Raw genomic sequence first — 27,545 nt, forward strand, 5'->3', positions numbered from 1 at the left:
GTACACAGACAAATGCAGGCAAAACACTCATACATGTGAAAGAAGAGAGGGAGAATGGTTTGAAATAGATGACAGGACTAAATCTTGTACTATTTAATGTTGCAGATAGTGAAACTGTTGCTTCGTCATGGTGGGAATCCATTTCAAGCTAATAAACATGGAGAGCGTCCAGTGGATGTAGCAGAGACAGAGGAATTGGAGTTGCTGCTAAAAAGAGAGGTGCCTTTGTCTGGTGATGATGAAAGTTATACAGGTTTGTGTCTTTCTTGTTGTTTTGAGACAGGGTTTTGCTGTTTAGCCTAGGCCAGCCTCAAACTTGAAATCTTCCTGCCCCATTCTTAGTGAGTGCTGGGATTACAGGTGTGTACCCCCAAGCCCAGCTAGAGTTTCAGATAATATATATCCAATTGTTTGACATGGTATTTTATACAACATTGTGCATTGGTGTGTAATACATGAAATGGTCACCTGAGAATAATGCTAGCTAGTTATTGAGTGCTTATGTGGTTAGCTGTGAGTGGTGTGGTTACTAACCTTTCTGTGCTGTCTGTAGCGCTTGTGAATGCAGTCACAGTACCATACCACCCTCTATCTATTGTAACTACCTAAGTTGCTAACCTAACCTTTGATCTCCTTTAGTCTTACTGCAGAACCTCTCCCCATGCATGCCTATCAACACTGCTGCTGTCATTTCCCCTTCTGTTTGGTATTATGTAGCTACTAACACTGTAGTTCACGTCTTTTCTTGATTTAATAAGTCATCTTTACAGTTTGTGCTTTTGTAAATTGGGTGGTTGAGCCCTAATAAGCAATTTCTTTACAAACATAACTTTTATTTATTATTACTAGTTTTTTGTTTTCTTTTGTTTGTCTGAGCAGGGTCTTACTCTGTTTCTGGCTAACCTTGAACTCAGAGCTCTGTCTGCCTCTGTCTTCTGAGTGCTAGGATTAAAGGCATCTACCACCATGCCTGGTACAATCATAATTTTTTAAAAAGGGTAATCTAAAATAATTCTTTTGAGCTGGGGACGGGATCCACAGCCCTATGCATGTTAGGTGAGCACTTTGCTACTGAGCTAACCCACAGCCCCTTAAAGGACATGTTAGAAAACATTTGGCATACTTAGAGTTTAAAGAAATAACAGTTCACGTATATTACAGAAAATACTTTCCCATGTTGAAGAAAGTTTTCTGGGTTCAAATTGGAAGAATTCATTGTATTTTAGGCAAAACTCAATGAAAAAAAGCAAGTATGACAAATGGCCTACATAAAGTCTCAGTTCTTATAAGTAAGTAGACATGTGACTTTTCCATTAAATTATAGACAAGGGATTAAATACCAAAGTGTACTTTTACCATTTACAGAAAGTAATAGTTTGAAAATAGTTTTTAAGAAGGAAGTTTTACCTTTTACTTTTATGTAATAGTTACTTATCTGTCATGTGAAGGCTGACTAAAAGAATGCATCTGAATGTAGAATGGTTGCCTTGAACAGAGGTAGTTGGAAATGTGCTCCATTGATCAAGACGTGCTGCCAGATTGTGGATAAAGTAAAAAAGGGGCCATGGGATAAAGACCAGCAGCTGCCACTGACTATAGCGACCTGAATGACTTGTAAATATTATCAGTAGATTCTACAAGAGGTTATGCTTACAAAGAAAAGCGCAGTTTAGACCTCAAACAAAAACTAAAACACTTGAGAAGCAGAGACAACAGTAGCAAGTATAGTAAATTAAAAAAGGGCACATGATGTGGCCAGAGTGATGGCTTGTGGGTAAGAGCGCTGGCTGTTCTTGCAGAGACCCTAGGTTCTGGACCCAGAACCTCCCAACCACCTTCACTCTAGTTCTAGAAGAACCAGCACCCTGTTAGGCTCCTACTGGCACCAGGCAACACATAAAAGTAAATGAATCTGGTTTTTTAGGAGTATAGTATGTGATAACTATTTTAGTTTTAAAATATATTTTTAAAGAGCACACAAAGTATTTTGAACATGCTGACCTCAGTTCCTTAGCGATCTACCCTCACTCTGTCACCACCCCCTCCCAACTTCATATCCTTGACTTACGTTTTAAAAGAATTCACCAAATCCAGTTTGTGCTGCACATGGATTGAGGCACATGTACCAGTGCACTTATATACTGATGCACACATGTACTGATGCACATGTACTGAGGCACATGTACTGATTGATGCACTTATATACTGATGGACATGTACTGAGGCACATGTACTGATTGATGCACTTATATACTGATGGACATGTACTGAGGCACAGATGTACTGATGGACATGTACTGATACACATATCCTAGAGCTTGGTTAACCTATAGGGCCACACCCATAATGAAAACTCATTTGTGTTTAGTTTTTCTAATAATATTACAAACATCCTTCCATATATATTATGTAACAAAATCGAAGTGGGTTTGCATTTACTCTATTAAGAATTTTAAAATAGCCAGGTGGTGTTGGTACACGCCTTTAATCCCAGCACTCAGGAGGCAGAGCCAGGTGGATCTCTGTGAGTTCGAAGCCAGCCTGGTCTGCAGAGTGAGATCCAGGACAGGTACCAAAACTACACAGAGAAACCCTGTCTCGAAAATAAGGGCTGAAGAGATGGCTCAGTGGTTAAGAGCATTGACTGCTCTTCCAAAGGACTCAGGTTCAATTCCCAGCACCCACATGGCAGCTCCAACTGTCTATAATTTCAGTTCCAGGGCATCTGACACCCTCATACAAACATACATGCAGGCAGAACACCAATGTACATAAAAATAAAAATAAATCATTAAAAAAAGAATTTTAAAATAAGAAAAATGGTTTTTGGATATAGGTTAAAAAGACATCTCCCAGCCGGGCGGTGGTGGCGCACGCCTTTAATCCCAGCACTCGGGAGGCAGAGCCAGGCGGATCTCTGTGAGTTCGAGGCCAGCCTGGGCTACCAAGTGAGTTCCAGGAGAGGCGCAAAGCTACACAGAGAAACCCTGTCTCGAAAAACCAAAAAAAAAAAAAAAAAAAAAGACATCTCCCTAAAGTATTTATTTAAGTAACATACATACTACCTGTATATATTCAATTACATATATACTACTGTAGAAAGATACTACTGTAGAAAGATACTGTTTTGTGTGGAGGTCTTGGGAGATGGTGACTCCACAGGAAAAGTGCTTGTTGCTTGAAGACCTGAGTCTGGATCTCTAGCTCCTACAGAAAATGCCAGCAGAGTGTCATGGACTGGGTGTAACCCATGTTTGGGAGCAGTCAGACTGCCTAGCTAAACTAGCCAAATTGTCAAGCACCCAGTATACAAGGTGGGAAGTAATGAAGGAAGACATTTAACATCAACCCCGGCACGAATATGCATTCACATCATCATACAAATGCACCCCGTACAAGCAAATGTGTATACACACATGTGCATACCGGATGTATGAAGACACACAAAAACAATTAAAGGATAACTATTTGGCCTTTTTTTCTCTTCTCATATGAAACTGTTTTAAACATGGCTCAGTACGTGCGTAAAGATGCCTGCTGCCAAGCCTGTAACCTGAATTTAATTCCTGGAACCCATGTGGTAAAAGGAGAAGACCAACTCTTTAAAGTTGTCCTCTGACCTCTACATGCACTGTGGCAGTCACGTAACCAAACACATATGCATAAAAAGTTTTAAAGAGAAGGGTTGTAGAGATGATCCAGCCATTAAAGGGCAGTGCTAGAAGTGGAGCTTAGGACCTAATGCACAGGACAGTCGTGACTGAGCCACACCTCCAACCTGTGCGCACACAGATGGGACACTGTGTATATTAGGTGACCGTGGAACCACCTGTTAGTCCTCTAAATGCTGTCTGTTTTTCAGACAGTATTAGGTAGACTACACTTGAAAACCGTGGGAAGATCATTACTACCCATTACCACCTGTCTTCTTTGTAAGCTAGCCTCTTACAGCGTGTTTTTAAAATTCCCTCTTTTTCTTTTCCTTTTTGGACAGAATATCATGTAGCCTGGGCAGACCTCAAACTCACTATGTAGTCAGAACTGGCCTTGACCTTGCAGTCCACTTTCCTCCCCCTCCAAAGTACTGTGATTGAAGGCATATGCTACTGTAGATGTATCCAACCTTCTTATTAAATAAGAAACACAGAACCAATGCAAAGAAGAAAGCCAAGAGGTCAGAGCTAAGAGCTAAAACCTTACCCTTCCTCCTGCGGTGGTCCTACCTCTCCGAACCAGAGCTACCCCTGTGTTAAAGCCTTTATATAGAGTTCCTGTCCTGCCTTCTCATTGGTTGTAAACCCAACCACATGACCGCCTCCTCACCGCCTGTCTGTATAGGCCTCCAGGTTTTCCATGATTGGTATTAAGATTAAAGGCATGTGTATCCAATAATGGCTGTATCCCTGAACACACAGAGACTTACCCAGCTCTGCCTACCAAGTGCTGGAATTACAAGCGTACGCTACCACTGCCCTGCTTTCCTATGGCTTGCTAATAGCTCTGACCCCCGGGCAACTTTATTTATTAACATACAAATAACATTTTAATACAAATAAAATATCACCATATGCTACCACATTCAAGGCCTATGAGAGTAAGCAAGCACTCTACCAGTTGAGAATACAGCCTTCACCCCAAATTCTCAACATTTTGTTAAGGAAAATACTCAAATGTATTAATTTTCAAGAAATTATACATAGTAAGTACATATTTATTTGTATTTCTGACAAGTATTATACACAGTAAATACCCTATACCCATCAACTATATTTCCCAATTGTTTTTTACTGTATTTCCTTTACAATGTCATATTATCATCCATCACTTTCTCTAGCCTTGACTGTCCTGGAACTCTATGTAGACCAGACCAACCTCCAACTCAGATATCCTCCTGCCTGTGCCTCCCAAGTGCTGGGATTAAAGGTGTGCACTACTATGTCCAGGGTACTTCTTACGTTTTGACAATTCACAATAAGATGCAGACATCTCTAAATACTTGAGTATGCATTTTATTAACTGAAGTTTGATATTTGCTTATGATTTCTCTTGGTAATAATTGTGTTGGAAAATATATGTCTATCATTCTTTGAGTTTTGAGAAATTCCTAGACCTGTATAGATAGGGGGAAAAACAAGTCAGTAATATAACAGAGAAATAGAGTGATTCCTTGACTGGGTGACCCAAATGAGCATCATCTAAGTAAGGACAGATGCACAGCGTGCGCCTCCAGATGTGATAAGTGTAGATGCACAGCGTGTGCCTCCAGATGTGAGTCTAGATGCACAGTGTGCACCTCCAGATATGATAAGTGTAGAGGCACAGCGTGCGCCTCCAGATGTGATAAGTGTAGATGAACAGCATGTGCCTCCAGATGTAATAAGTGTAGAGGCACAGTGTGTGCCTCTAGATGTGATAAGTGTAGATGAACAGCGTGCACCTCCAGATGTGATAAGTGTAGATGCACAATGTGTGCCTCCAGATGTGATAAGTGTAGATGCACAGCGTGTGCCTCCAGATGTGATAAGTGTAGAGGGACAGCGTGTGCCCCCAGATGTGATAAGTGTAGATGAACAGCGTGTGCCTCCAGATGTGATAAGTGTAGATGAACAGCGTGTGCCTCCAGATGTGATAAGTGTAGATGCACAGCATGTGCCTCCAGATGTGATAAGTGTAGAGGCACAGTGTGTGCCTCCAGATGTGATAAGTGTAGATGAACAGCGTGTGCCTCCAGATGTGATAAGTGTAGATGCACAGCGTGTGCCTCCAGATGTGATAAGTGTAGAGGCACAGTGTGTGCCCCCAGATGTGATAAGTGTAGATGAATAGCATGCGCCTCCAGATGTGATAAGTGTAGATGCACAGCATGTGCCCCCAGATGTTAATGTAGATCTAGAGTGTGTGTTCCACATGTGATAAGTGTAGATCATCACCACCTGAACTTGTGTTATCTTGAAGAATGTTCTATGTTTTAAAAAATAAAGCCAACTTAATGTCATAGATTAAGAATTGACAGTGTGGGCTGGAGAGATGGCTCAGCAGTTGAGAGCATTGGCTGTTCTTCCAGAGGTCCTGAATTCAATTCCCAGCGCCCACATGGTGGCTCACAACCATCTGTAATGAGATCTGACACCGTCTTCTGTCCTGCAGGCATACATGCAGACAGAGCACTGTATACATAATAAATAAATAAAGAATTGACAGTGTTTTGGGGCTAGATAGATGGCTCAGTGGTTAAGAGCACTGGCTGTTCTTGTAGAGAACCCAGGTTCAATTCCCAGCACAGCTGTCTGTAACTTCAGTTCCAGGGAGTCTGATGCCCTCTCCTAGCTTCAGAGGGTACTGCTTGCTCGTGCTCTCTCTCTCTCTCTCTCTCTCTCTCTCTCTCTCTCTCTCTCTCTCTCCCCCCCCTCTCCCTCTTTTCCTCTCTCTCTCTCTCCCCCTCCTCACCTCCCCCTCCCTCCCTCCCCCTCTCTCCCTTGCACTCTCTCTCTGTCTCAGACATTCTTAAAAATGGATAAAAATTATTTTTAAAAGGGAGTTGACAGTGTTAAGAGAGGCCAGAAAAAAATAGCAGAACTATTTTAGAATTTGAAAGACATAATTAAAAGACAGTACCTGTTCTAGGCTAGAACCTCTACTGAAGGAGAAAAGTGGATGTGAAGAACAGCATTAGATCATTTAACAAGCAATATATCAGTGTGAAATGGGGATGTTGGTGGCTACATTGTTGCATGTAAGGAGAATTTTCATCTTTTTCAAAGATTTTATTTTTATTTTTGATGATGTATATAGGTATGGGGTGTCTACAGATGCCAGAAGGGGATCTGATCCCTAGGAGCTGTGTTATAGACAATTGTTGTGAGTTCCAGGACAGCCAAGGTTACAGAGTGAAATCCTGCCTTGAAAAACTAATTTAAAAAATAAAAAGAACTTATAAATAAGATTAATTGCAAAGTTTGACAATTCATTTTATACGTTTAAATCTGTGGGTTTATAATGATACTTTCAGGCATGAATGTGTAATAATCAGAGAATGCTAGAGAACCTGTCTTTTTTTAGGTTTTGTTTGTTTGTTTTTTAAGACAGAGTTTCTCTGTGTAGCTTTGGAGCTTGTCCTGGAATTCACTCTGTAGAACTCTCTGTGGCCTTGAACTCACAGAGATCCACCTGCTTCTGCCTCCCGAGTGCTGGGATTAAAGGTGTGCGCCACCACCACCTGGCTCAGTTTACTTTTTTTTTTAATTAAGAAAGTAAACAGGAAAAATATCATTATCTTACCTAATTTGTAGGAATCCTAAAACTGGGAAACTTCTTTGTGTTAAGAAATATCTTTAGTGGCTAAAGAGATGGCTCAGAGTTTAAGAGCACTGACTTGTTCTTCCAGAGGTCCTGAGTTCAATTCCCAGCAGCCACATGGTAGCTCACAACTATCTATAATGAGATCAGGTACCCTCCTATGGCGTTCAGGCAAACATGTAAACAGAATACTATCTACATAGCAGATAAATAAATCTTAAAAAAAAAAAAGAAAGAAAAAGAAAAGAAATGTCTTTAGAAAATTAATCCAGGTAAAATACGTGGAAAAAATGTGACCATATTTGTAGTCCTGAGTTGTTAACATATCTAAGCATTGAACATCACAGTTACTACCATTAAATAAAAAGCAAGAATAAAACTGCCTCATATTTGTGATAAGAGAACTCTGTCAAAGGGAACAGACTTTCCTGTCTTCACTGCTCAGGACCCAGCTGCCCTCTAAAGGGAACATGTTGGACTGCAACAAGAGTATACAGTCAGCAAGACCAAGGAGGTAGCGACCTAAACAGATTTTGTTCCTGAACAGAGTCATTGCATGGAAAAGAAAAAGAAGAACATGTACCCCTCGCCCCCAAAATGGCTTGAAAGACATATCAAACTTTATAGAAAATAAGCAACATTAAAAACTTAAGCATAGCCAGGCGGCATTGGCGCACACCTTTAATCCCAGTACTTGGGAGGCAGAGCCAGGCGGCTCTCTGTGAGTTCGAGGTCAGCCTGGTCTACAGAGTGAGATCTAGGACAGGCACTAAAACGACACAGAGAAACCCTGTCTCTTAAAACAAAACAAAACAAAAAAACCCTTAAGCATAGTTTTCATTGGAGAATTTTACATAAAACTCAGTCAAAGTAAATAGCATATGTAAGATTCAGGATGTTGATAAACTAATTTTTAGACATTTATTTATTCATTTTACGTAGAGGGGGAACAGGGCATGTGTGCCATGGCATGAATGTGGGGGTCAGAAGACAACTTGCAGAAGTAGGTTCTTTTCCACCACATGGGTTCCAGGGATTAAACTCAAGTCATCAGACTTTGTGGTGAGCACCTTTTCTGATTGAGCCATTTCATCAGCTTGACGTGTGTGTGTGTGTGTGTGTGTGTGTATGTGTGTGTGTGTGTGTGTGTGTGTGTGTGTGTGTGTGTGTGTATCACATATGCATTCTAATTCTTCAGATGAGGGGTGTTATGTAGTTATATACTATGTAAGAGGTATTGCATGATTTCTGAGAGTGACAAGCAGTTGCAACAGTTGTTTTGCTTTATTTAGGAAATAGAATATCCACTCTTCTGTAAGTTTTCCAGTGTTTTCACCTACTTCACACACAGACTAGTCAATTATAGAAGGAGAGTGGAGGTGAATAAAGAGGAAATAGAACATTAGTAAATGATTGATATCTCTCAGTATTGAGAGAAGTGATATTAATGGAGCTGAACTATAGGTAAAATTATAAAAGTGGTAACTTTTATCTCTTTGCCCCGTAGTGAAAAATGTAAATTTAATATTTAAAGGACATAGATACTTCTCAGTAAACAGAGACTGACCCTGGGAGATTATGTCAAGGTTCTCTCTCACATGAATCCAAGGACTATGTATGTAAGTGAGTTAGTCCATTGTATCAGCTGGGACTATGAAACCCTCTAGGTAGCAGACAAGCTTCTTCCCAGTGCTTCAGCTGCTTACTAGGATAGGCTACCTTACCTTCTCCTTGTGCCAAGAGCTGCCACTTGGACTACTATGTCAGGTTGCCATGCACTGATTAAAAAAAAAAAAAAAGTTAACAACCATCCAGGGTTGCCTGGAGTTATGAGAAAGCAGTCACCTTAAGTGAATTCAATTTTAACCCCACTAAATAAAAGAACTAAGTTCGGGCTGGAGAGATGGCTCAGCGGTTAAGAACACTGGCTGTTCTTCCAGAGGTCCTGAGTTCAATTCCCAGCAACTACATGGTAGCTCACAACCATCTGTAATGAGATCTAGTGCCCTCTTCTGGACTGCAGGGATACATGCAGACATTACACTGTATATATAATAAATAAATAAATCTTAAAAAAAAAAAGAACTAAGTTCAGCATCAAAAATAGGCACTTAGAGAAATTCTGATACTACACAGACGGTCTTAGAAATGGTGTGTGGTCTCAGCATGCAAGAGCACAGAAAGATTACTAGTTGCAGGTCCAGCCTGGACCACAGGGCAGGATGAGTCTAGAAATGAAAGTTTGGGGCCAGGACTGTGGCTTAGTTGGTAAAGTGTTTCCTAGCATATGTGAGGCTCTAAGTTCAGTCTCCAGTAAAACAGACACCTCAAAAAATGAAATTTTTTGTAGATGCTAGCAAATTTGTAGATGCTAGCAAAACATGGTAATTCAGTAAATAAGTGAATTAAACAATTAAATTGTTATTTTAGAAAATAAATCAAGTCATATTTGGTATGACATAACAAAACCACAGAGAATTATGAGTAAAACGAAACATAAGTAATAGATCCAGTGAAACTGAAGAACTTGAGAATTAAATTTATAGAAATTTAAAATGCCGGCATGATATGACTTACCTATGAGATTCAAGCAAACAAACGAACAAAAAAACAGAGAACTTCAATTGTTTAAAAGACTTAGTAGCTGGACATGGTAGTGCATATCTTTAATTCTAGCACTCGAGACAGAGGTAAGTGAGCAGATCTCTATGAGTTCAAGGCCAGCCAGGGCTACATGGTGAGACCCTGCTCAAAAAGGGGGGAGAAAAAGACTTGGAAAGCATAGTGATATGTACTTTTCTTACTTTGGAAGAATAAACCAACTTATAAGAGTGACTGACTAACAAAAAGTAGTTACCTAATAAAAAATAATAAAAAAAAATAAAAGAGTGGTTACCTAATAAAAAGGCAGGGAAGTGGATTTTTACTGTGCTTCTGAGATGTCTGTCAGCACTTAACAGAGTACAAGAGGCCTTCATTTAAAGATGAATCCTAAAGTGTTCGTGGGTTCGAGACGATAGGGATGGGTATGTTTCAAAGTGCTGTAGAAATGTGGTGAATGCGGGTGTGAGATACTCAGAAACTGGTTATTAGAACTGGAGCTGAAGCAGAATAGCTCTAGAAGATTATACTTTTGTGTCATTTGAATTTTACTACATAAAAACTATTTTTAATTTTTATTCATTACTTATGAGAGAGAGCACGAATATGAAAGTGTGTGTGTGTCCATGAAATGCATGTGGAGGTCATAGGACAACTTGCTAGAGTTGGTTCTGTCCTTGAGTCCTGTGGGTCAGGGATTAACTCAAGCCATCAGGCTTGGTGGCAGGTGCCATTAATATTAGTAGTTGAGCCATCCTACTGTCCCATCTTCTCAAGAATATTCTAAAATACTTAACCCTCTTTATTAGTCAGGCATACTCCTGGGAATACCATGGCTCTTACAGTATTCTTTTTAATGGCAAAAGTTTTTAAAGTATGCAAGTTGATCTAGGAGATTGGTTCAAAAACGCAAGTATGTTGATGGTGCACTTTGAGTTGCAACTTCTTGGAAAGATTTTCATGTATATTAGGTTGGAAAAGTTAAGATGAATATCATAGAAGCCAATTTTTATTAAGTGACCAGCATTATTTGGTGTTTGGGTTGGTTTGATTTGGTTTGGTTTTGCCATGCTGGTTGATCAAACCCAGACCCTCACATGTGCTTTATCCCTAAACTATATCCCCAGTCATCAGCATTGCTTTTAAACTTGCATATGTGCTTACATATGCACATAAAATGTTTCTGTGTGAAATATTAAAAGGAATCAGAATCTGGAAAGGAATTCCACCAGAGTATTGATGAAGCTATGCTGAAGTATAGAGCTAGAGGCGGCAGAAGTAGGCCTGGATTATTTTTTAAAGATTTTATATGTATGGGTGTTTTGCCTGCATGTATGTTTGTGCATCACATGTATGTACACTACATGTGTGCTTGGCGTCCAAGGAAGCTGGAGGTAGTGTTGGATCCCCTTGGACTGGAATTACAGATGATTGTGAGCTTCCATATGGGTGCTGGGAATTGAACACAGGTCCTCTGGAAGAGCAGCCAGTGGTCTAACTAACTGAGCCATCTCTCCAGCCAATAGTCTATTGTTTTTACATCTGAACTTCAAGTATAATACAGATTAACTGCATTTCATGGAACCTGTTTTTAATAAGATTACCAACGGTCTTCACCACTAGATCCTTTAGAAGTATTTTATCCTTTCTGTTCAAACTGGAAGTTGAAAATGCTGACTCTGTTTACTGGGATATAATTCCCTTTGACTTTCTACCGGCTTCCTAGACCACTTTATTTCAAGTTCATTACAGATGTTCATCTTCTTTTCCTCGATGCCATGTTAGTTTTCTCAAATATTTCACTTATGGACCGACCCTCTTCTCTTAACAGATAGTCTCCCAAATAAGTTCAGCACACATCCTCCTTTTTAACTGCCACTTACATGTTAAGAACTTCCAAACATATCTTTCAATCCCAGACTTTTCTTTTAAACTTCAAAAACTTAGTTTAGTTGCCTCTGGATATTGCTACTTACATTCCCTCAGTGAAACCTCAGAAATGAAACTTACTTCCCCCCATTTATACCATGTGGCTTTTCCTTTCTTAATGACGTCATCCCTCATCTGTACTTAGAAGCCATATACTTGGAAGCTACCCTTTTCTTCCTTTTCCTGCTATCTAAGTTATTCTACCATGATTTCTGAGCACCTTCTGTTGTTGGGCATTGTTTAAATACTGTAAGTAGAGCTGATTAAGAAAAGCAGTAATAATAGTTCCACTATTTTCAGTCAGTTTTTACACTCAACCCATTTGCAAATCTGTCTGTTACATAAACGCTGGAAATCTTTTACACATCCTTCCCACTGTATGGAATCAGGATTTATCAGTTAAAATTCATTATCTTTCATGAGAAAATAAGAAACAAAATTTTTAAGTAGACCATTTTATATACTATGTTCTATTGTTGCTATGGACTCTTTAATTTTGATTATTCAAGAAACTATAGCTTTAAAAAGCAGCTTTTGTTAAAAACCTTCCATAGAACAAAGGACTGCAACAGATTTTCAGATAAAAGCTATTTTATTTGAACTTAGATGTTTTAACTGGAGTAGGGCAGATCTTCTAGGGCCTTTTTTATTTTTCACTAGTACTATTACCTGTGTTCATCAGCTATGTATTGATTTTTCAGAATATTTATTTTCCACATGGTGAATGTGCCTGAATTATTGCTTGATCAAAGTGCCTCAAGGGATGATGCAAAAATTGTCAGTAAGTATCATACAAAGATTTTGGAGTTGCTGAAGACTGATGACAAAGCCCAAATTTTATTCTTTAATTTACATGAGGTCCTTGTTAAACTTAACATTATCAATCTTCAACCAATCAAAATCCAGAATGCCTTGTTTAATCAAGAACTAATTTAACTGCCCATAGATGTTTGTATGTCAAAGTCCCACACCATCATTATCCCTTAGAAATGCCATCCATGTGACAGATACACTTTAAGTGTTACAAAATTAGAAGATAACCAAGCCTGTGCATTTCACACCTTCATAAACTTGAAGTAACAGTGTCACATATGTAGCATTTCAAATGCAATTTATTCCACAGAATATTGTGTTTTATGTCAGTTCTGCTCAAAGTAGCTGTCCTATAAACTGTTTGCTGTTAATACCAGTCCACCAGTCCCCAAGATAAGGAACCTATGTCAGAATGTCACGTAATGCACTGCTTTTCCATCACTAGGGAAAATGCTATGAAGAAAATGTCAGCTGATAGAAACAGTATATATTTAGTGATGTAATTATATAATTGATTTCCACTTTTGGTGTAAGACCCTATTTTCTAATGAACAGTGTAGTCAGTAGACTGGTCTCACTTAGTGACTGAATTACTGCTCTTTGAGTAGCAGTTCTAGATCATGTTGGTCAGATATTTATGATGATACTACAGGAGTACATGTCCTGTTTAATACAACTTACCTGGATAGAAGTGTGTGATACTTAAATTTGCATAATTTCTTAGTTGTTTGTCCCCTTCTCAATATCTACTACAAATTTTCTAGTTTGTTTTGTTTCATTTTTTTCTAAATAGAGTCTCCTGGCTGGCTTTGAATTTGCTATGTAGACCAGGCTGACCCTGAACTCAAAGAAATATACCTGCCTCTGCCTCTCAATCTTGGGATTAAAGGTGTGTGCCACCAGTCCTGGCCTATTTCCTAGTCTTACTCAATGTTAGCTAAAGTGCAAAAATCCTTTCTCCCTGTTCAAAATCCTACCTAATAATAGTACTTTCTTTTTTCTTTTTTTTCTTTCTTTTTTTGGTTTTTCGAGACAGGGTTTCTCTGTGTAGCTTTGCACCTTTCCTGGAACTCACTTGGTAGCCCAGGCTGGCTTCGAACTCACAGAGATCTACCTGTCTCTGCTTCCCGAGTGCTGGGATCAAAGGCATGCGCCACCCACCGCCGGGCATAATAGTACTTTCTACAAACAATTTTCTTGTTGTCATATTGAGAATTCAGTCATACTCAGCCAACCCTTGCTCATGAATTGTAATTATGGCAGTGGAGAAGTATGTCTCATAGTGCCCCCTCCATTCTTCTCCAACACTCACTAGTTGCCTAATAGAGATTTTGTTAACAACTTTGCCATACTCCAGCTTTTTCATTTAAGGAGTGCCCAGTGAACAAATTTTGAAATGCCAGTCATTGTTAAAAGAGCTATCCACTTTTTCCATGTCTTCCTCTGCTGGTAATCTGGCCTTTTTAAAGTAGCCACTATAAACTTTAATCATCTGTACATTTCAGCTTAACCAAAGAAATTATCTGTCCTTGTAAACTGCTTTTAGAGTTTTCTGCAAGATGATGAGCCCTTTGAAAGGAGAGTGATATATTGTTTCTCCTGGTGTTTGCTGGGTGCATTTGTGTCATGAAATACACAGAATATCCAGTATTTTGAATCATTTATCAGTGTTAAGATAGTACATTTTATTATTCTGCCAAAAATGTTATCATAATTTATAAGATTGTTTTCCTTAGTTTTATATTTTAGTAGCTATATAAAAATATTGGTACATAATTGTGGGTTTTTAACAGTTAATCAAGAGATCAAAATAAGCCAATATTTAAGTCAGAATATACCAGAATTTTTTATGAAATGGGCTATATGTTGTTAACATTTTAACATAAGTAGAAGCATGATCTTAGGAAATCTCAAAGCAAAGTTGAAATGTAACAAATGTAGGAAGAACTTCTTTGTGATGATTTTAGAGGGTCCAGATATTATATCAACATATTTGAATTAGCATTTAGACTTGATACACACCATATTTTTTAGAATAAGGGCATTTAGGGGTTGGGGATTTAGCTCAGGTAGAGCGCTTGAGGCCCTGGGTTCGGTCCTCAGTTCTGGAAAAAAAAAAAAAAAAAAGAATAAGGGCATTTGGAGCCTGGAGATTGGCTCATCAGTTAAGAGTGCTGGCTGTCTTCAGAGGACCTGACCTTGTTTCCCAGCACCCAAACAGAGGCTCAAAACCTTCTGTAACTTCAATTCCAGGGTATCCAATGCTGCTTTCTGGCCTCCTTGGGTGCCAGACATACACATATGCTGCATAGACATGTGTAGACAAGTGTTATAGTCATACACATAAAATAACGTTTAAAAATTTAAAGTGAAGCATTTTCTTATTGATTTACTAGAATTAAAGTTTTTTTAACATGTGAAATTAAAATACAAATAATAGTTTTGTTCCTTTCCAAGTAGCGTGTTATAATAACTTCAGTATATTGAAGATATAGAAAGGGTTAGACCTCTTTTTTTTAAATCTTTTCTTTTTTAATTTTCTTTATTTTTTATTTTATGTGTATTGATGTTTTGCCTGCATATATGTCTGTGTGAAGGTGTCAGATCTTGGAGTTACAAACAGTTGTGAGGTGCTATGTGGGTGTTGGGAATTGAACTCAGGACCTCTGGAAGAGCAGTCAGTGCTCTTAACCGCTGAGCCATCTCTCCAGCCCTAGACCTCTTATAAAAAGATGAAATCCATTTGTTCTCCTGATAACTTGATTTTATTAAACCAAGACTGTTAGCATTCTTGATTACATCTACTTTGAGGATGTTGAGTAGTAGTAAGCACCATGTCAGTTGTTCATTTTTGACATATCTTTATAATATTGGTGTTTAGAAAAAATAACTACTTAGGAGTCCTGTGTAGAGAAGGCTCAGTAAGCATACTTCATTATAGACAGTAAAATATCTTTCATTTAGTGGCAACTTACTAAACAAAATTTAAGCAATTCCATGATAGTATTTTCCATATTGTCTCATCTGCTTTTTTAACATGTGTGGTATTCTTTACAAACATACTTGAATTGTAACTTTTAAACATTCTTATGTTACCAATGTCTTAAACAATATCCATTTTTATTATATATTTATATAGGTTAACTGTGCATCAGCCCAGACCCAAAGCCTGAGAATTTTTAATTCTAGGTGAAATAATTGTTAATGAAAAAAATATATATATATATAAAACATATATAAATATATTTAAAAAAACTTTATATATATATAAAGTTTTAAGGAAGGAGACAAGGAATGAAGGTCTAAATTACATAACATTGCAAAATTTCATTCTTTAGTACTAGATGAACAACATGTTAGTAACCAATTACCAGTTACATAATGAAACCCCATCTCAAAAAAAGAAAAAATAGAATGTTCTCAGACATGTGAAATGGTTCTGCAGGTAAAGACACCAGTGGCCAACCCTGACAACCTGAGTTCAATCCTTGGAACCCACAGGGTAGAAGGAGCAAACTAACTCCCTTCAGTTGTCCTCAGACCTCCAGACACATGCTGAGTGTGTCCATGTGTGCCCTCCAGACACATGCTGAGTGTGTTCATGTGTGCCCTCCAGACACATGCTGAGTGTGTTCGTGTGTGCCCCTCCAGACACATGCTGAGTGTGTTCATGTGTGCCCTCCAGACACATGCTGAGTGTGTTCATGTGTGCCCTCCAGACACGTGCTGAGTGTGTCCATGTGTGCCCCTCCAGACATGTGCTGAGTGTGTTTGTGTGTGCCCTCTAGACACATGCTGAGTGTGTTCGTGTGTGCCCCTCCAGTAATGTAGTTACTTATTTTAAAAGAGAGCCTTAAATAACACGTTCTGTATCTTTAATTTGCTTATCACGCATCAATAAGACATTGTAGTCGCAGCTTCACTGTGCTCTGGATAGCTGCAGATGAGTAAGTGTAGGTCCTTAAAGTGGGTCTGTCACATAATTATAGCAGTGAGCTATTGCTGAATATTTAAAACTAAAACTAAATACGCATACCTTTGAGCAGAACCCTTAAAAAGACCATTCATTTAAAAATATTGATTATGTGTACATGCATTTAAATAAGCTCAAGTTAATCAATTTCATCTCATCTGAAGAAAAATGGTTTTCTTAGTCATGGTAAAGGACCTCCATGTAATGCATATATTCATAACGGAGCATCTGACCCTGGGTGATTTTTGTCAGTTTCCTTTAGTGACATCAAAATTTTTGTCATGATATTTGTCCTACTTTCAGTTAAGAGATGTCCAGTTTTATAGAAGCAGTTTCTGTGTTACAGTTTGACAGAAGGAGGTGGGTGACGACTAACTGAGGGATGTGTGTAGAATGCTCTAGTCCTTGGCTGTAGTTACAATAAGATTAGATCCGTCCTTTATCTTCCCCATCAACCCAGGAGGCAGGTTATACCTAATGTGGGTTTTACTTTTAAACGTAGTTTTCTCAGCTGTTGATCATGTCCTTTTCCTTCTGCTTCACCCTGAAACCTCTGATGGTAATTCCCTTAGCAGAACCTATCATTGCAGAAATAAAGTGAAAAGAAAGTAAGCTACTATCTGATAGCGTATTTCGAAATACACATGACTTCTTTTCTCCTATGTAGTAATCAAAACACTCAGTATTTGTTTGGAGAATTGAGGTTTAGAAATAGAAATTTAAAAGAGACTACATGAAGGACTGGGGTGTAGCTGAGTTTCTGGGGTGCGTGTCTAGAATGCATGATGCTTGGGTTGAATTCTTTGTACTATATAAAACAGGTGTGGTGTGCACCTGTAATCCCAGCATTCAGAGGTGGATGCGGAAGGAAAAGTTGGGGACTAGCCTGGACTACACAGCATTGTTTGGGAGAGACAGAGAGAGTTCTCACTGGATGTGAAAGATACCAACATTTGTTTTCTAAAATGTAGCCTATGTTTTTTAATTGCTTGATTCCTTGTCTAGGTAACATAAACAAGTTACATGATTCTTAAAGATACTAATTTTTGCTAGTGAAGAACAAAGAAATTACTCAAAATAGACATAGAACAGGTTTGCTTCAGTAGTGAAACATTATTCCCTAGGAGGTGCCAAAGACTCTCTCAAATGGAGCCAGATTGCTAGGGAGTAGTCTCAGCTAGAAGACACAGATTAGAGAGAATCCCAGGTTCTGCTGACAGCTCTCTCACTTAGGGGAAATTGTCCATTCAGCAAATGTTTTTTTCCTTTAGCAATATGAAAAATCCAGAGACTTGAGGAAAATCAGCTTAGTGAAATATAAGAAGCTCCAAAATGAAGAAAATAGAACAATTGATCCTGCAGATTGTAAATGAAATAGAAAGGAAAAGAGTAAGTTCTCAGTATCCTTGGAAAATAGAGAGCAGTAACTCCACAACCTCATCTCCAGAAGGTTGTAATCGGACAGCAGTGTCCTGAGATAAGACTATTAAGAGCAGACATTGCTAAAGATCCCATTTGAAACCTACGAGACAGGCAGCCAACAAGGGCATTGAAAATATAAGGAAATGCCATTTAAAAATAGACCAAGGACCTACATTTTTCATACTGCAAAACAAGGACGAATGTTGGGAAGAAAGTTTGTTTTGTTTTTAAAGTAAAAGACTTGTATTTTAGGCCAAAGGGCTTTTTTGGGTTTTTTGGAACAAAGTCATATAGCACAGGGTGGCCCTGACCCTGCTGATCAGCCTCACAAGTGCCAGGATTACAGACATGCTTATACCTCACTCATTCATTTATTCATTCCCATTCTTCCTTTCCTCCCTTTCATTTCCTCCCTCCTTCCCCTCTCCTCCCCTCTTCCTTTTCCTTCTTTATTTTCTTTCTGATTTGTGTGTGTGTGTGTGTGTGTGTGTGTGTGTGTGTGTGTGTGTGTGTGAGAGAGAGAGAGAGACAAATCTTGCCTGGTAGCCCAGGCTAACCTTTGAACTTGTCAATAATTCTCTGCCCTGGTCTCCCAAGTGCTAAAATTGAATGTGTCAACTGCCACACCTAGTTTGGGATTATTTTTTTTATGGAAAAAAAGATAGTCAAAACACACAGGGAGAACTAGTCACGCATATCACAATTTAAGGCTAGAACAAGAAAACCTATTACATAAACATAAAGACTAAGATTAAAATTTTCATGAAAATCTCTAGAATAATAGCAATGATTTGGCATACTTTAGAGCAATATATTGGAATTTTTGTGGAAAATGTTATCAAGAACTTCTATATTGGGGCTAGAGAGATGGCTCAATGGTTAAGAGTGTGCACTACTCTTTCAAAAGACCTGAGTTCAGTTCCCAGCACCCACACCAGGCAGCTCACAACTGCCTGTGATTCAGACCCAACACCTCTGGCATCTGCAGGCACCTGCACTCCCATATACATACCCACATACAGACACACATACAAAGACATGGTATGTCAGTTGTGATGATTGGCAGCTCTAGTCTTAGCTCTTGGGAGGCTGAGCAGCAGAGGGTCAGACTTAAGGCCAGTCTGGGTTTCATAGTGAGACCACCTCCAGAAAACAAGGTGTCCTCACTCCTGTACTTCAGCCTCGTCCTTTGTCATGCTGTCAGTGAGGAGAAGGCATCTTCTCCTAATGAACAAAGGAGAAAGACAGAACTACAGGGAATGTCTCAGGCTAGATGGACAGAAAGTTTGTAAGTATATAGGCTTTCCAGAATGACAAAAGTAAGTCAGTAATTTAGAAGTGCTGGTAGGTGGAGAGACCTGAGGTTTAAGAAATTTACTCTAGTTTTTCTAACTTCATTAAATGGGAATAAAATTTAATTTAATACTCAACTTATTTTCAACATCTTTTTTTTTTTTTTTTTTTTTTTTTGGTTTTTCGAGACAGGGTTTCTCTGTGTAGCTTTGCGCCTTTCCTGGGACTCAATTGGTAGCCCAGGCTGGCCTCGAACTCACAGAGATCCGCCTGGCTCTGCCTCCCAAGTGCTGGGATTAAAGGTGTGCGCCACCACCGCCCGGCTTAATTTAATACTTTTAAATAAGTTATGAAAATTATTTCTTGGACGGTAGCATTATTTTGGAATTTTGTTCTCCTATTTTCCCATCTCTGTGTTTTTCATCATGAACTGTTCTGCTTTTATTAAAAGGACAATAAGTATTTTAAAGTGAATGAAACCACTCAGCCACTGAAGTATAGCTTAGGACTTGTAAAAAGAAGATTGATTTATTTATTTTATGTCTATGTGTCCGAGTGCATGTATGTGCACCAGCTAACATGGTGGCCAATAAGGGTGGCCTGACACCCTGGAGCTGGAGTTCAAGCTGTTGTAGACCACTCAGTGTTGGCCTGGGAGCCTAACCCAGGTCCTCTGCAAGGTCAGCAAGTGTCCTTAAACCTGTAAGCTGTCTTCTGCAGCCACAAGCTTAGAACTTTTTAATAGACAAGGTCATTTCGAGAAGGCTTACAAATGCCATACCAGATGTTCCTAATGATAATAAAATCCTTAATTTTAGTTAAATATTTATGCTGAGTAAAGGACTGTGAAAGGCAGGAGTGGGAGGTGTAGGGTGAGTTGGGGTGGGGTGGGAGAGAGAAGCATCCTCACAAAACTTGGTGGTACAGGGTTTGACATTGGGAATAACTCAAGCTACTCTTTTCCCTGTCCCTTTTTAAAGCAGCTAGGTTAGTCATACGGCTCACATTTTACCACTTTTAGACTATCTATGTGTAAGCCCTGGTTCCTTATCGTTTGTGCTCAGATTCCACATCTCTCAGGGTCAACAGCACCTCACCTTAGGGAGGTGTTGGGAAGGTAAGTGAGTCAATGTATCAATAATTGTTCAAAAAAAACCACCTCACAAGCTGGGCGGTGGTGGCGCACGCCTTTAATCCCAGCACTCGGGAGGCAGAGCCAGGCGGATCTCTGTGAGTTCGAGGCCAGCCTGGTCTCCAAAGCGAGTTCCAGGAAAGGCGCAAAGCTACACAGAGAAACCCTGTCTCGAAAAACCAAAAAAAAACAAAAAAAACAAAAAAAAAACAAAAACCACCTCACAGAATTGGCATTTGGTAAATACTGGTATCAAAGGTTTAAAAAAAAAATCTAGCTTAATGATGTATACCTATAATCCTAGTACTTGAGAGGCTGACACAGTGGGAATCCCAAACTTAAGACCAGCCTTGGTGCATAGCAAATCCCTAGCTCAAAATCAAAAACAGTAAAAAAAAAATCTCAATGTTATCACATTAGATATTTAAATTAAATATTCAAAGTCATACTTTACCTGATATTGTAGCATTACAATATTTTTAGTTGTAATTAACATTACAAGATGAAAATTAAAATTCACCTACCCACTTACTAGTTTGTAGTCACTTGAGCTGGTCAAGTTGTAGCTTTCTTACATAGTCATGAATGAGTTACTTTAATCAGTTTTATGTGATATTCAGGTATTTGTACCCACATTCCTTGCTTTTTAGATGTGTTGTTATAGCTGTGAGGATCAGTTTTGGAAGATTTATAGTTAAATGATGCAGATGTCAGCATATGACTGAAATATTAATTTATGATGTTTACTTGATTTAATCACGTGTATTACAGAATGAGCAGTGACTGAACTCTCTGATCGTGTTCAAATGTGACACATTCTTTCTGTTGAGCAAAAACACGCACTGAAAATTCAGTGAATTGCTGTTGCCTTTCCCTGCTCTTGGTTCTACTGCTGCTGAGCCTGCTGTTAAGTCCCTTCGTCTTTAGTGAAGGGCTGGGGTGACAGGTTAGTGGGTAAGTGCTTCCTCTGCAAACAGGAGGGCCCGAGTTGAGTCTCCAGCATCCAGGCCTCTGCAGGGAGGCCCATACGCATGTGCAGTCTATAATCTCAGTGCTGGGCAGGCAGAGACTGGAGGACCCTGGGGCTGTGTTGGTTGACCAGTCCAGCTGAGTCAGCTCCAGGTTTCAATAAGAGACCTTATCTCAGAAAATAAGGTGGAAGCCTGGTGGTGGTGGCACACACCTTTAATCCCAGCACTTGAGAGGCAAAGGCAGGTAGATCTCTGTGAGTTGGAGGACAGCCAGGGATACACAGAGAAACCCAGTCTCAAAAAATCAAAATAAACAAATAAACAAATCCAGTCTCAAAAATTCAAAATGAATGAATGAATGAATGAATGAATGAATGAATGAATGAATAAGGTAGAGAGGCTGGAGAGAAGGCCTAGTTATTCAGAGCACTGGCTCTTTTTCCAGTTTGATTTTTTTTCCAGTTTGATTGCCAGCACCCACATGGCTGATCACAGCCACCTGTAACTCCAGTTCCAGGAGATCTGATGCCCTCTTCTGACCTCTGTAGCACTACATACATGCCACACACAAACTTTCAAGTAGGCAAAACACCCATCACATCAAATAAACAAGCATATTTTAAAATTATTTCATGTGTACGATATTTTGTCTGCATGTATGTCTGTGCACCACATGCATGCCTGTTGCCCTTGGAGGCCAGATGAAGGCATCAGTCCCCTGGAATTGAAGTTATAGAAAATTACCAACCGCCATGTGGGTGCTGGGAATCAAACCTGGGTGCTATGGAAGAGCAAGCCAGTGTTCTTAACCACTGGGCCATCTCTCCAGACACCCCTACCCCCACCAATTTTTTTAATTTAAAAAAAAAAACAAGGTGTTAACCATAAGAGACACTTTGATGTTGATCGCTGGCATATAGACATACAGGCAACAACCCGTAGTGGAGGACTACGAATTTTATAAGATGCATTTGCATGCACACCATAGCGCATAATATAGATTTGCATGTTACCTGGGTCTTTGAATCTTCCCAGAGTCCGTTTTACTGCATCTTCATGATTTCAGTTATTATCTCAAATTCAAAGTCTCTCTACTTCCTTACATACAGTGATTTCAGTGTTGAAGAAATTTTGTTAAAAGAGATTTTACAAGAGGATTTTAGTTGGAATTGAGCAGGAAATAACATAAACTTTAATGTGGTTTTATTTTAAAAATTTTTTCTCATGCATGAGGTGAATGAACTTTCAGAATAAATCTCTAGTACTTAGTTTGTACCTTAATTCTCTGTTATGTAGCATTAAAATAATTTACATGCTTATTTTGCCCAACATTGGCTTTTTAAAGTTTATTATTATTATTATTATTATTTTTTTTTTTGGTTTTTCGAGACAGGGTTTCTCTGTGTAGCTTTGAGCCTTTCCTGGAACTCACTTGGTAGTCCAGGCTGGCCTCGAACTCACAGAGATCCGCCTGGCTCTGCCTCCCGAATGCTGGGATTAAAGGTGTGCGCCACCACCGCCCGGCTATTATTTTATTTTATGTGTATGGGTGTTTTGCCTACATACATGTCTGTGCCCCATATGCATGTTTGGTACCAGCGGAGGCCAGAAGAGGGCACCATATCATCTGGAACTGGAACTACAGATGGTTGTGAGTCACCATGTGGGTGCTTGGAATTGAACCTGGGTTTTCTGGAAGGCCAGACACTACATTTAACCACTGAGCCATCTCTGCAACCCTTTGCCCATAATTTTCAAATAAGCACCACCACAATTTATTTTAACATTTATTTATTGAAAGAGGGGTACACATGTATCATGACATGCCTGTGGAGGTCAGAGGACAAGTTAGGATGATTGATTTTTCTCCTTTCATCATGGCTCAAACTTATATCAGCCTCCTTGGTGGCAAGTGACTTTACCCTGTGCGCCATCTCTCCAGCTCCTGCCATTTAATTTTTTTATGTCTTGATGCGGTTCTAAAATTTACAATTTGTACATTTATTCAGTATTAATCATCTACTACATGCTAAGCACAGAATTCTATTATAAAGTTATTATAATAGTCTATTTTTTTTTTTTTTTTTTTTTTTTTTTTGGTTTTTCGAGACAAGGTTTCTCTGTGTAGCTTTGCGCCTTTCCTGGATCTTGTGCTGTAGACCAGGCTGGCCTCGAACTCACAGAGATCCGCCTGCCTCTGCCTCCCGAGTGCTGGGATTAAAGGCGTGCGCCACCACCGCCCGGCTATAATAGTCTATTATTATAATAGCCTATCACAAATAACTATTATAAATGTTTTATAAATGTACAAAATGTTCTTAAACATTTTACTTATTTTTTAGCTCTTAAACTTACTTTCATTTATGTGTATGTGTGCATGCCTAATTGTCTGTATGTGCACCAAGTTCATGCAGGTGCTCATGGAGGCCAGAAGAATGTGACAGATCCCTGCAGCTGGAGTTACAGGTGGTTGTAAGCTGCCATAAAGATGCTAACTCTTAACTGCTGAGCCATCTCTACAGCCCTGATGTGTGCTTTCTATGTTTATAGGCAGTTATTTGCTGTATGGACTTGCACATATGCTGAAGGACTCATTAGAATCTACAGAGCACAGTAGAGATGCTGTGTGATCACTCCATCTACCCATTGCCTTTTTTGAAAATGGACAGTTCCCATCCTAGATAACTGATATTAAAAAGTACTCCTTTAGGAATGGCACCAACCACATGTTAGGGGGTAACTGGGAGTTAACATCACTTCCCAAACCACTCCAAATAAACTTACAAAGTCAATACTATTGCAGATATATTGTGAGGACAAATTACCTCTTCTTCCTCCCAGCAGACTACTCTAATATATAGTTGTCTATATGTGTGTATTACTTTCTATATATAAATCTTGACCCTGCATTTAAACATGAGTCTCAATATCTCCTAGTGATACGTTTATAGAAAATAATGAGTAGGTGATTATAATCTACAGAAGTATGCATGGAATTGTAGGAAAGGCAATGACTTGCTGGAAGGCTAATAGATATAGCAAGAAGGAATGAAAAGGTGAGAGTTTCTAGAATATACTGAAGTCAGAAAAAGAACTCTTGTTTCCTTAGTGTGTAGTTGGGAGCAGATTTTCAGTGGCTCTGCTTGCTTGTCCCTTCATTGGTATAGTAACAGTTGTTCCAAAGGTCAGAAGTTTGTTTGTCCAATAAGGAGGTCAGTAGTAAATTGTGGGAGTGAAGATGATGGTTCAAGACTTTGAAAAGATTTTTTTTTGTCATCTTAGAAGTTATTTTATCCTAAAATGGGAAACTGAGATGAGAAGACATGCATTATGGGTCTAATTCTGACCATAATGTAGCTTGATCTAGGCAAGACTCTGGGCTAAGATAGTACTCGTGGGATTAGAGAGGGATGGGTTTAAGCATCCCTGCTGACCAAAACTTCAATGTTGAAATTGAAACTTGAAGATTTGAGGGTTACAAATGGCTCATAGGGATTTTATTACCATTAATATTTGTGTATGAATGTGGACACATGTGCCACAGCACATCTGTGGAGGTCAGAGGACAAATTCTGGGACTCTCCCTCTGTTATGGGTTCCAGGGATTAAGGACCAGTTGTCAGGTTTGGGCAGCAGGCACCTTCACAGAGCCATCTTCCTGGCCTGATGTAAAGAGGTTTACATTGAGTACCAGGGTTCTTTGTTACAGCAGAGATAGAGAATGCCAGCTTCAAGGTTTACATTGAGTACCAGGGTTCTTTGTTACAGCAGAGATAGAGAATGCCAGCTTCAAGGTTTACATTGAGTACCAGGATTCTTTGTTACAGCAGAGATAGAGAATGCCGGCTTCATGGCAGCAGTTGTGGAAGGAAGAAGGTGAGGTGAATCTTTGTAGTCCTGAGTTTTAAGACAGTGGAAAAGAACCCAGGAAGTTGATCCAGTTCAGTTTCAGAGGAAAGGTGAGACATTGAGTACACAATCATCATTACTCCTACAATAGATGATAGCGACAGAATGATTGTCTTTAGTGTGGAATGCATAAGGCAATCTCTTCAAAAGCCCAGTATTTGTTGATTTTCTTATTAGACACTTAAAGTGTAATCATTTTGTTAAATACTGATCCAGAAGTATCATATCAAAACTTTTTGTTTTATTTTATATTTTATTTGTATATTAGATTTTTGAGGAAGGGACTTAATATATACCTCCATCTCCTAATGTGTCACATCTGCTCTGGTTGCTTGACCATTTTCTTTCTTTCCTTTTTTTTTTGTTGTTGTCGTTGTTGTTGTTTTCTTGTTTTTTCGAGACAGGGTTTCTCTGTGTAGCTTTGGCGCCTTTCCTGGAACTCACTCTGTAGCCCAGGCTGGCCTTGAACTCGCAGAGATCTGCCAGCCTCTACCTCCCCTGTGCTGGGATTAAAGGCGTACACCACCACTGCCCAGCCTGCTTGACCATTTTCATAGCATTCAAGAAAACATGCAGTCAGTGTGGTGACATGCACCTTTAATCCTAGGAGGCAGAAACAGGCAGTCTCTTGAGTTCAAGGATAGCCTGGTGTGCAGAGTGAGTTCCAGAACATCCAGGGCTACACAATCCCTGTCTTGAAAAACCAAAGAAAAAGAAAAGATGTAATTTATGGAAAGCTCAGTAGACAGGCCCAAGGCCATTAGAGAACTTAGATACACTTAACAATTCTTTAAATGTCTCCAGTCTTGTTTCCAGTCTGCGCTCAGCTACCTTGAGATATGCAAGAACAACTCTCAAATGTATTTAAGGGTATTAGCTGAAAGTAAAAGGACAAGAAAGATGTAATAACATATTTTAATGAAATATTTGACAGTTGCATGTTTCTTGTTTTCCTATTTTCCCAAATAAGATGTTGAAAATAGCCGGGCGGTGGTGGCGCACGCCTTTAATCCCAGCACTCGGGAGGCAGAGCCAGGCGGATCTCTGTGAGTTCGAGGCCAGCCTGGGCTGCCAAGTGAGTTCCAGGAAAGGCGCAAAGCTACACAGAGAAACCCTGTCTCGAAAAACCAAAAAAAAAAAAAAGATGTTGAAAATAAGTTGAGTTTAAAAATGTTACAAGAATTTTTTTGTCAGAAACAATTTTGTAACATCTATTTTAAATACAAGTTCAAATTTGATGATTAAGGGGACTCTAAACACTAAAAAGTTTGAAACAAAATGGCAAAACAACTTAGTATAATGATAACCAATGGCATTTAAACAGCTTTTATTTAGAATGTTTTTCATATACAAAAACAAACAAACACTACACAGTGGTGGCACACGCCAATAATCCCAGCACTTGGGAGGCAGAGGCAGGTGGATCTCTGTGAGTTCGAGGCCAGACTGGTCTACAGAGTGAGTTCCAGGACAGCCAGGGGCACAGAGAGAAATCCTGTCTCGAAAAACAAAACAAAAGTAAAATCAAAATTCTTTCATATTATATATTTTGATCATGTGTTTTTTCCTTCCTGCAACTCCTCCCAGGTCTTCCCCACTTCCCTACCAACCCAGCTTCATGTTCTTTCCCCTTCAAAAAAAGTCCATTAAGATAAAATTTCCAAAACAAAACAAAAAGGACACAAGAACAGCAACAAAAACAACCGTGGAGTCCGTTTTGTGTTGGCCAACTACCCCTGGGCATGTTACCCTGGAGTGTGGTCGATATACCCATGGGCACTGTGGGAGAAAACTGGCTTTCCTTTTGCCAGAGGGTATCAGTTACAAATAGCTTCTTGGTTAGGGGTGGTACCCTGTCTGCTTGAACCTGTACAGACCCTGTGAGTTCATATGTGCAGCAGTCCTGTTGTTTCTGGAAGAAAGTTTCCTCTAACTCTGAAAATCTTCTGCTGCTTCTTGAGCATAGATCCTTGAGCCTTGAGGGAACTGGCTTAATGAAGACATCCCACAGAGTAGTAAGTGCTCCAGGGTTCTCACTCTGCACGTTGTTCGGTTGTGGGTCTCTAAATTTCCATCTACTGTGAGAAACTTCTCTGAGGAAGGTTGAGTTAGACACTGATCTGAGTATTAGCAGAACTGTAGTATAGGTTCCCCCCTAGGCCCGTGACCTATGGAGTCTCAGGGTCTTGGCTGCTGTAGCAGTGTG

General features: G+C 39.3%; 1 protein-coding gene across 6 annotated transcripts in view; it reads left to right on the forward strand.

The window, feature by feature from the left end:
• Ankrd12 (ankyrin repeat domain 12) overlaps positions 1-27,545 on the forward strand; it is a 105,153-nt gene that overhangs the window by 43,333 nt on the left and 34,275 nt on the right. For 5 of the 6 annotated variants that reach the window (XM_052750203.1, XM_052750206.1, XM_052750204.1 and 2 more), the window contains one exon: positions 106-253. In XM_052750203.1, coding sequence (XP_052606163.1) covers positions 106-253 — 148 coding nt within the window. Of the gene's footprint in view, positions 1-105; positions 254-12,527; positions 12,608-27,545 lie in introns of those variants that run through there. The other variant, XM_052750208.1, reaches the window with a different exon arrangement.

This window comes from Peromyscus californicus, unplaced genomic scaffold, assembly GCF_007827085.1.
Source record: "Peromyscus californicus insignis strain IS unplaced genomic scaffold, ASM782708v3 Scaffold_21__1_contigs__length_65335640, whole genome shotgun sequence".
Classification (NCBI taxonomy): Eukaryota; Metazoa; Chordata; class Mammalia; order Rodentia; family Cricetidae; genus Peromyscus; species Peromyscus californicus.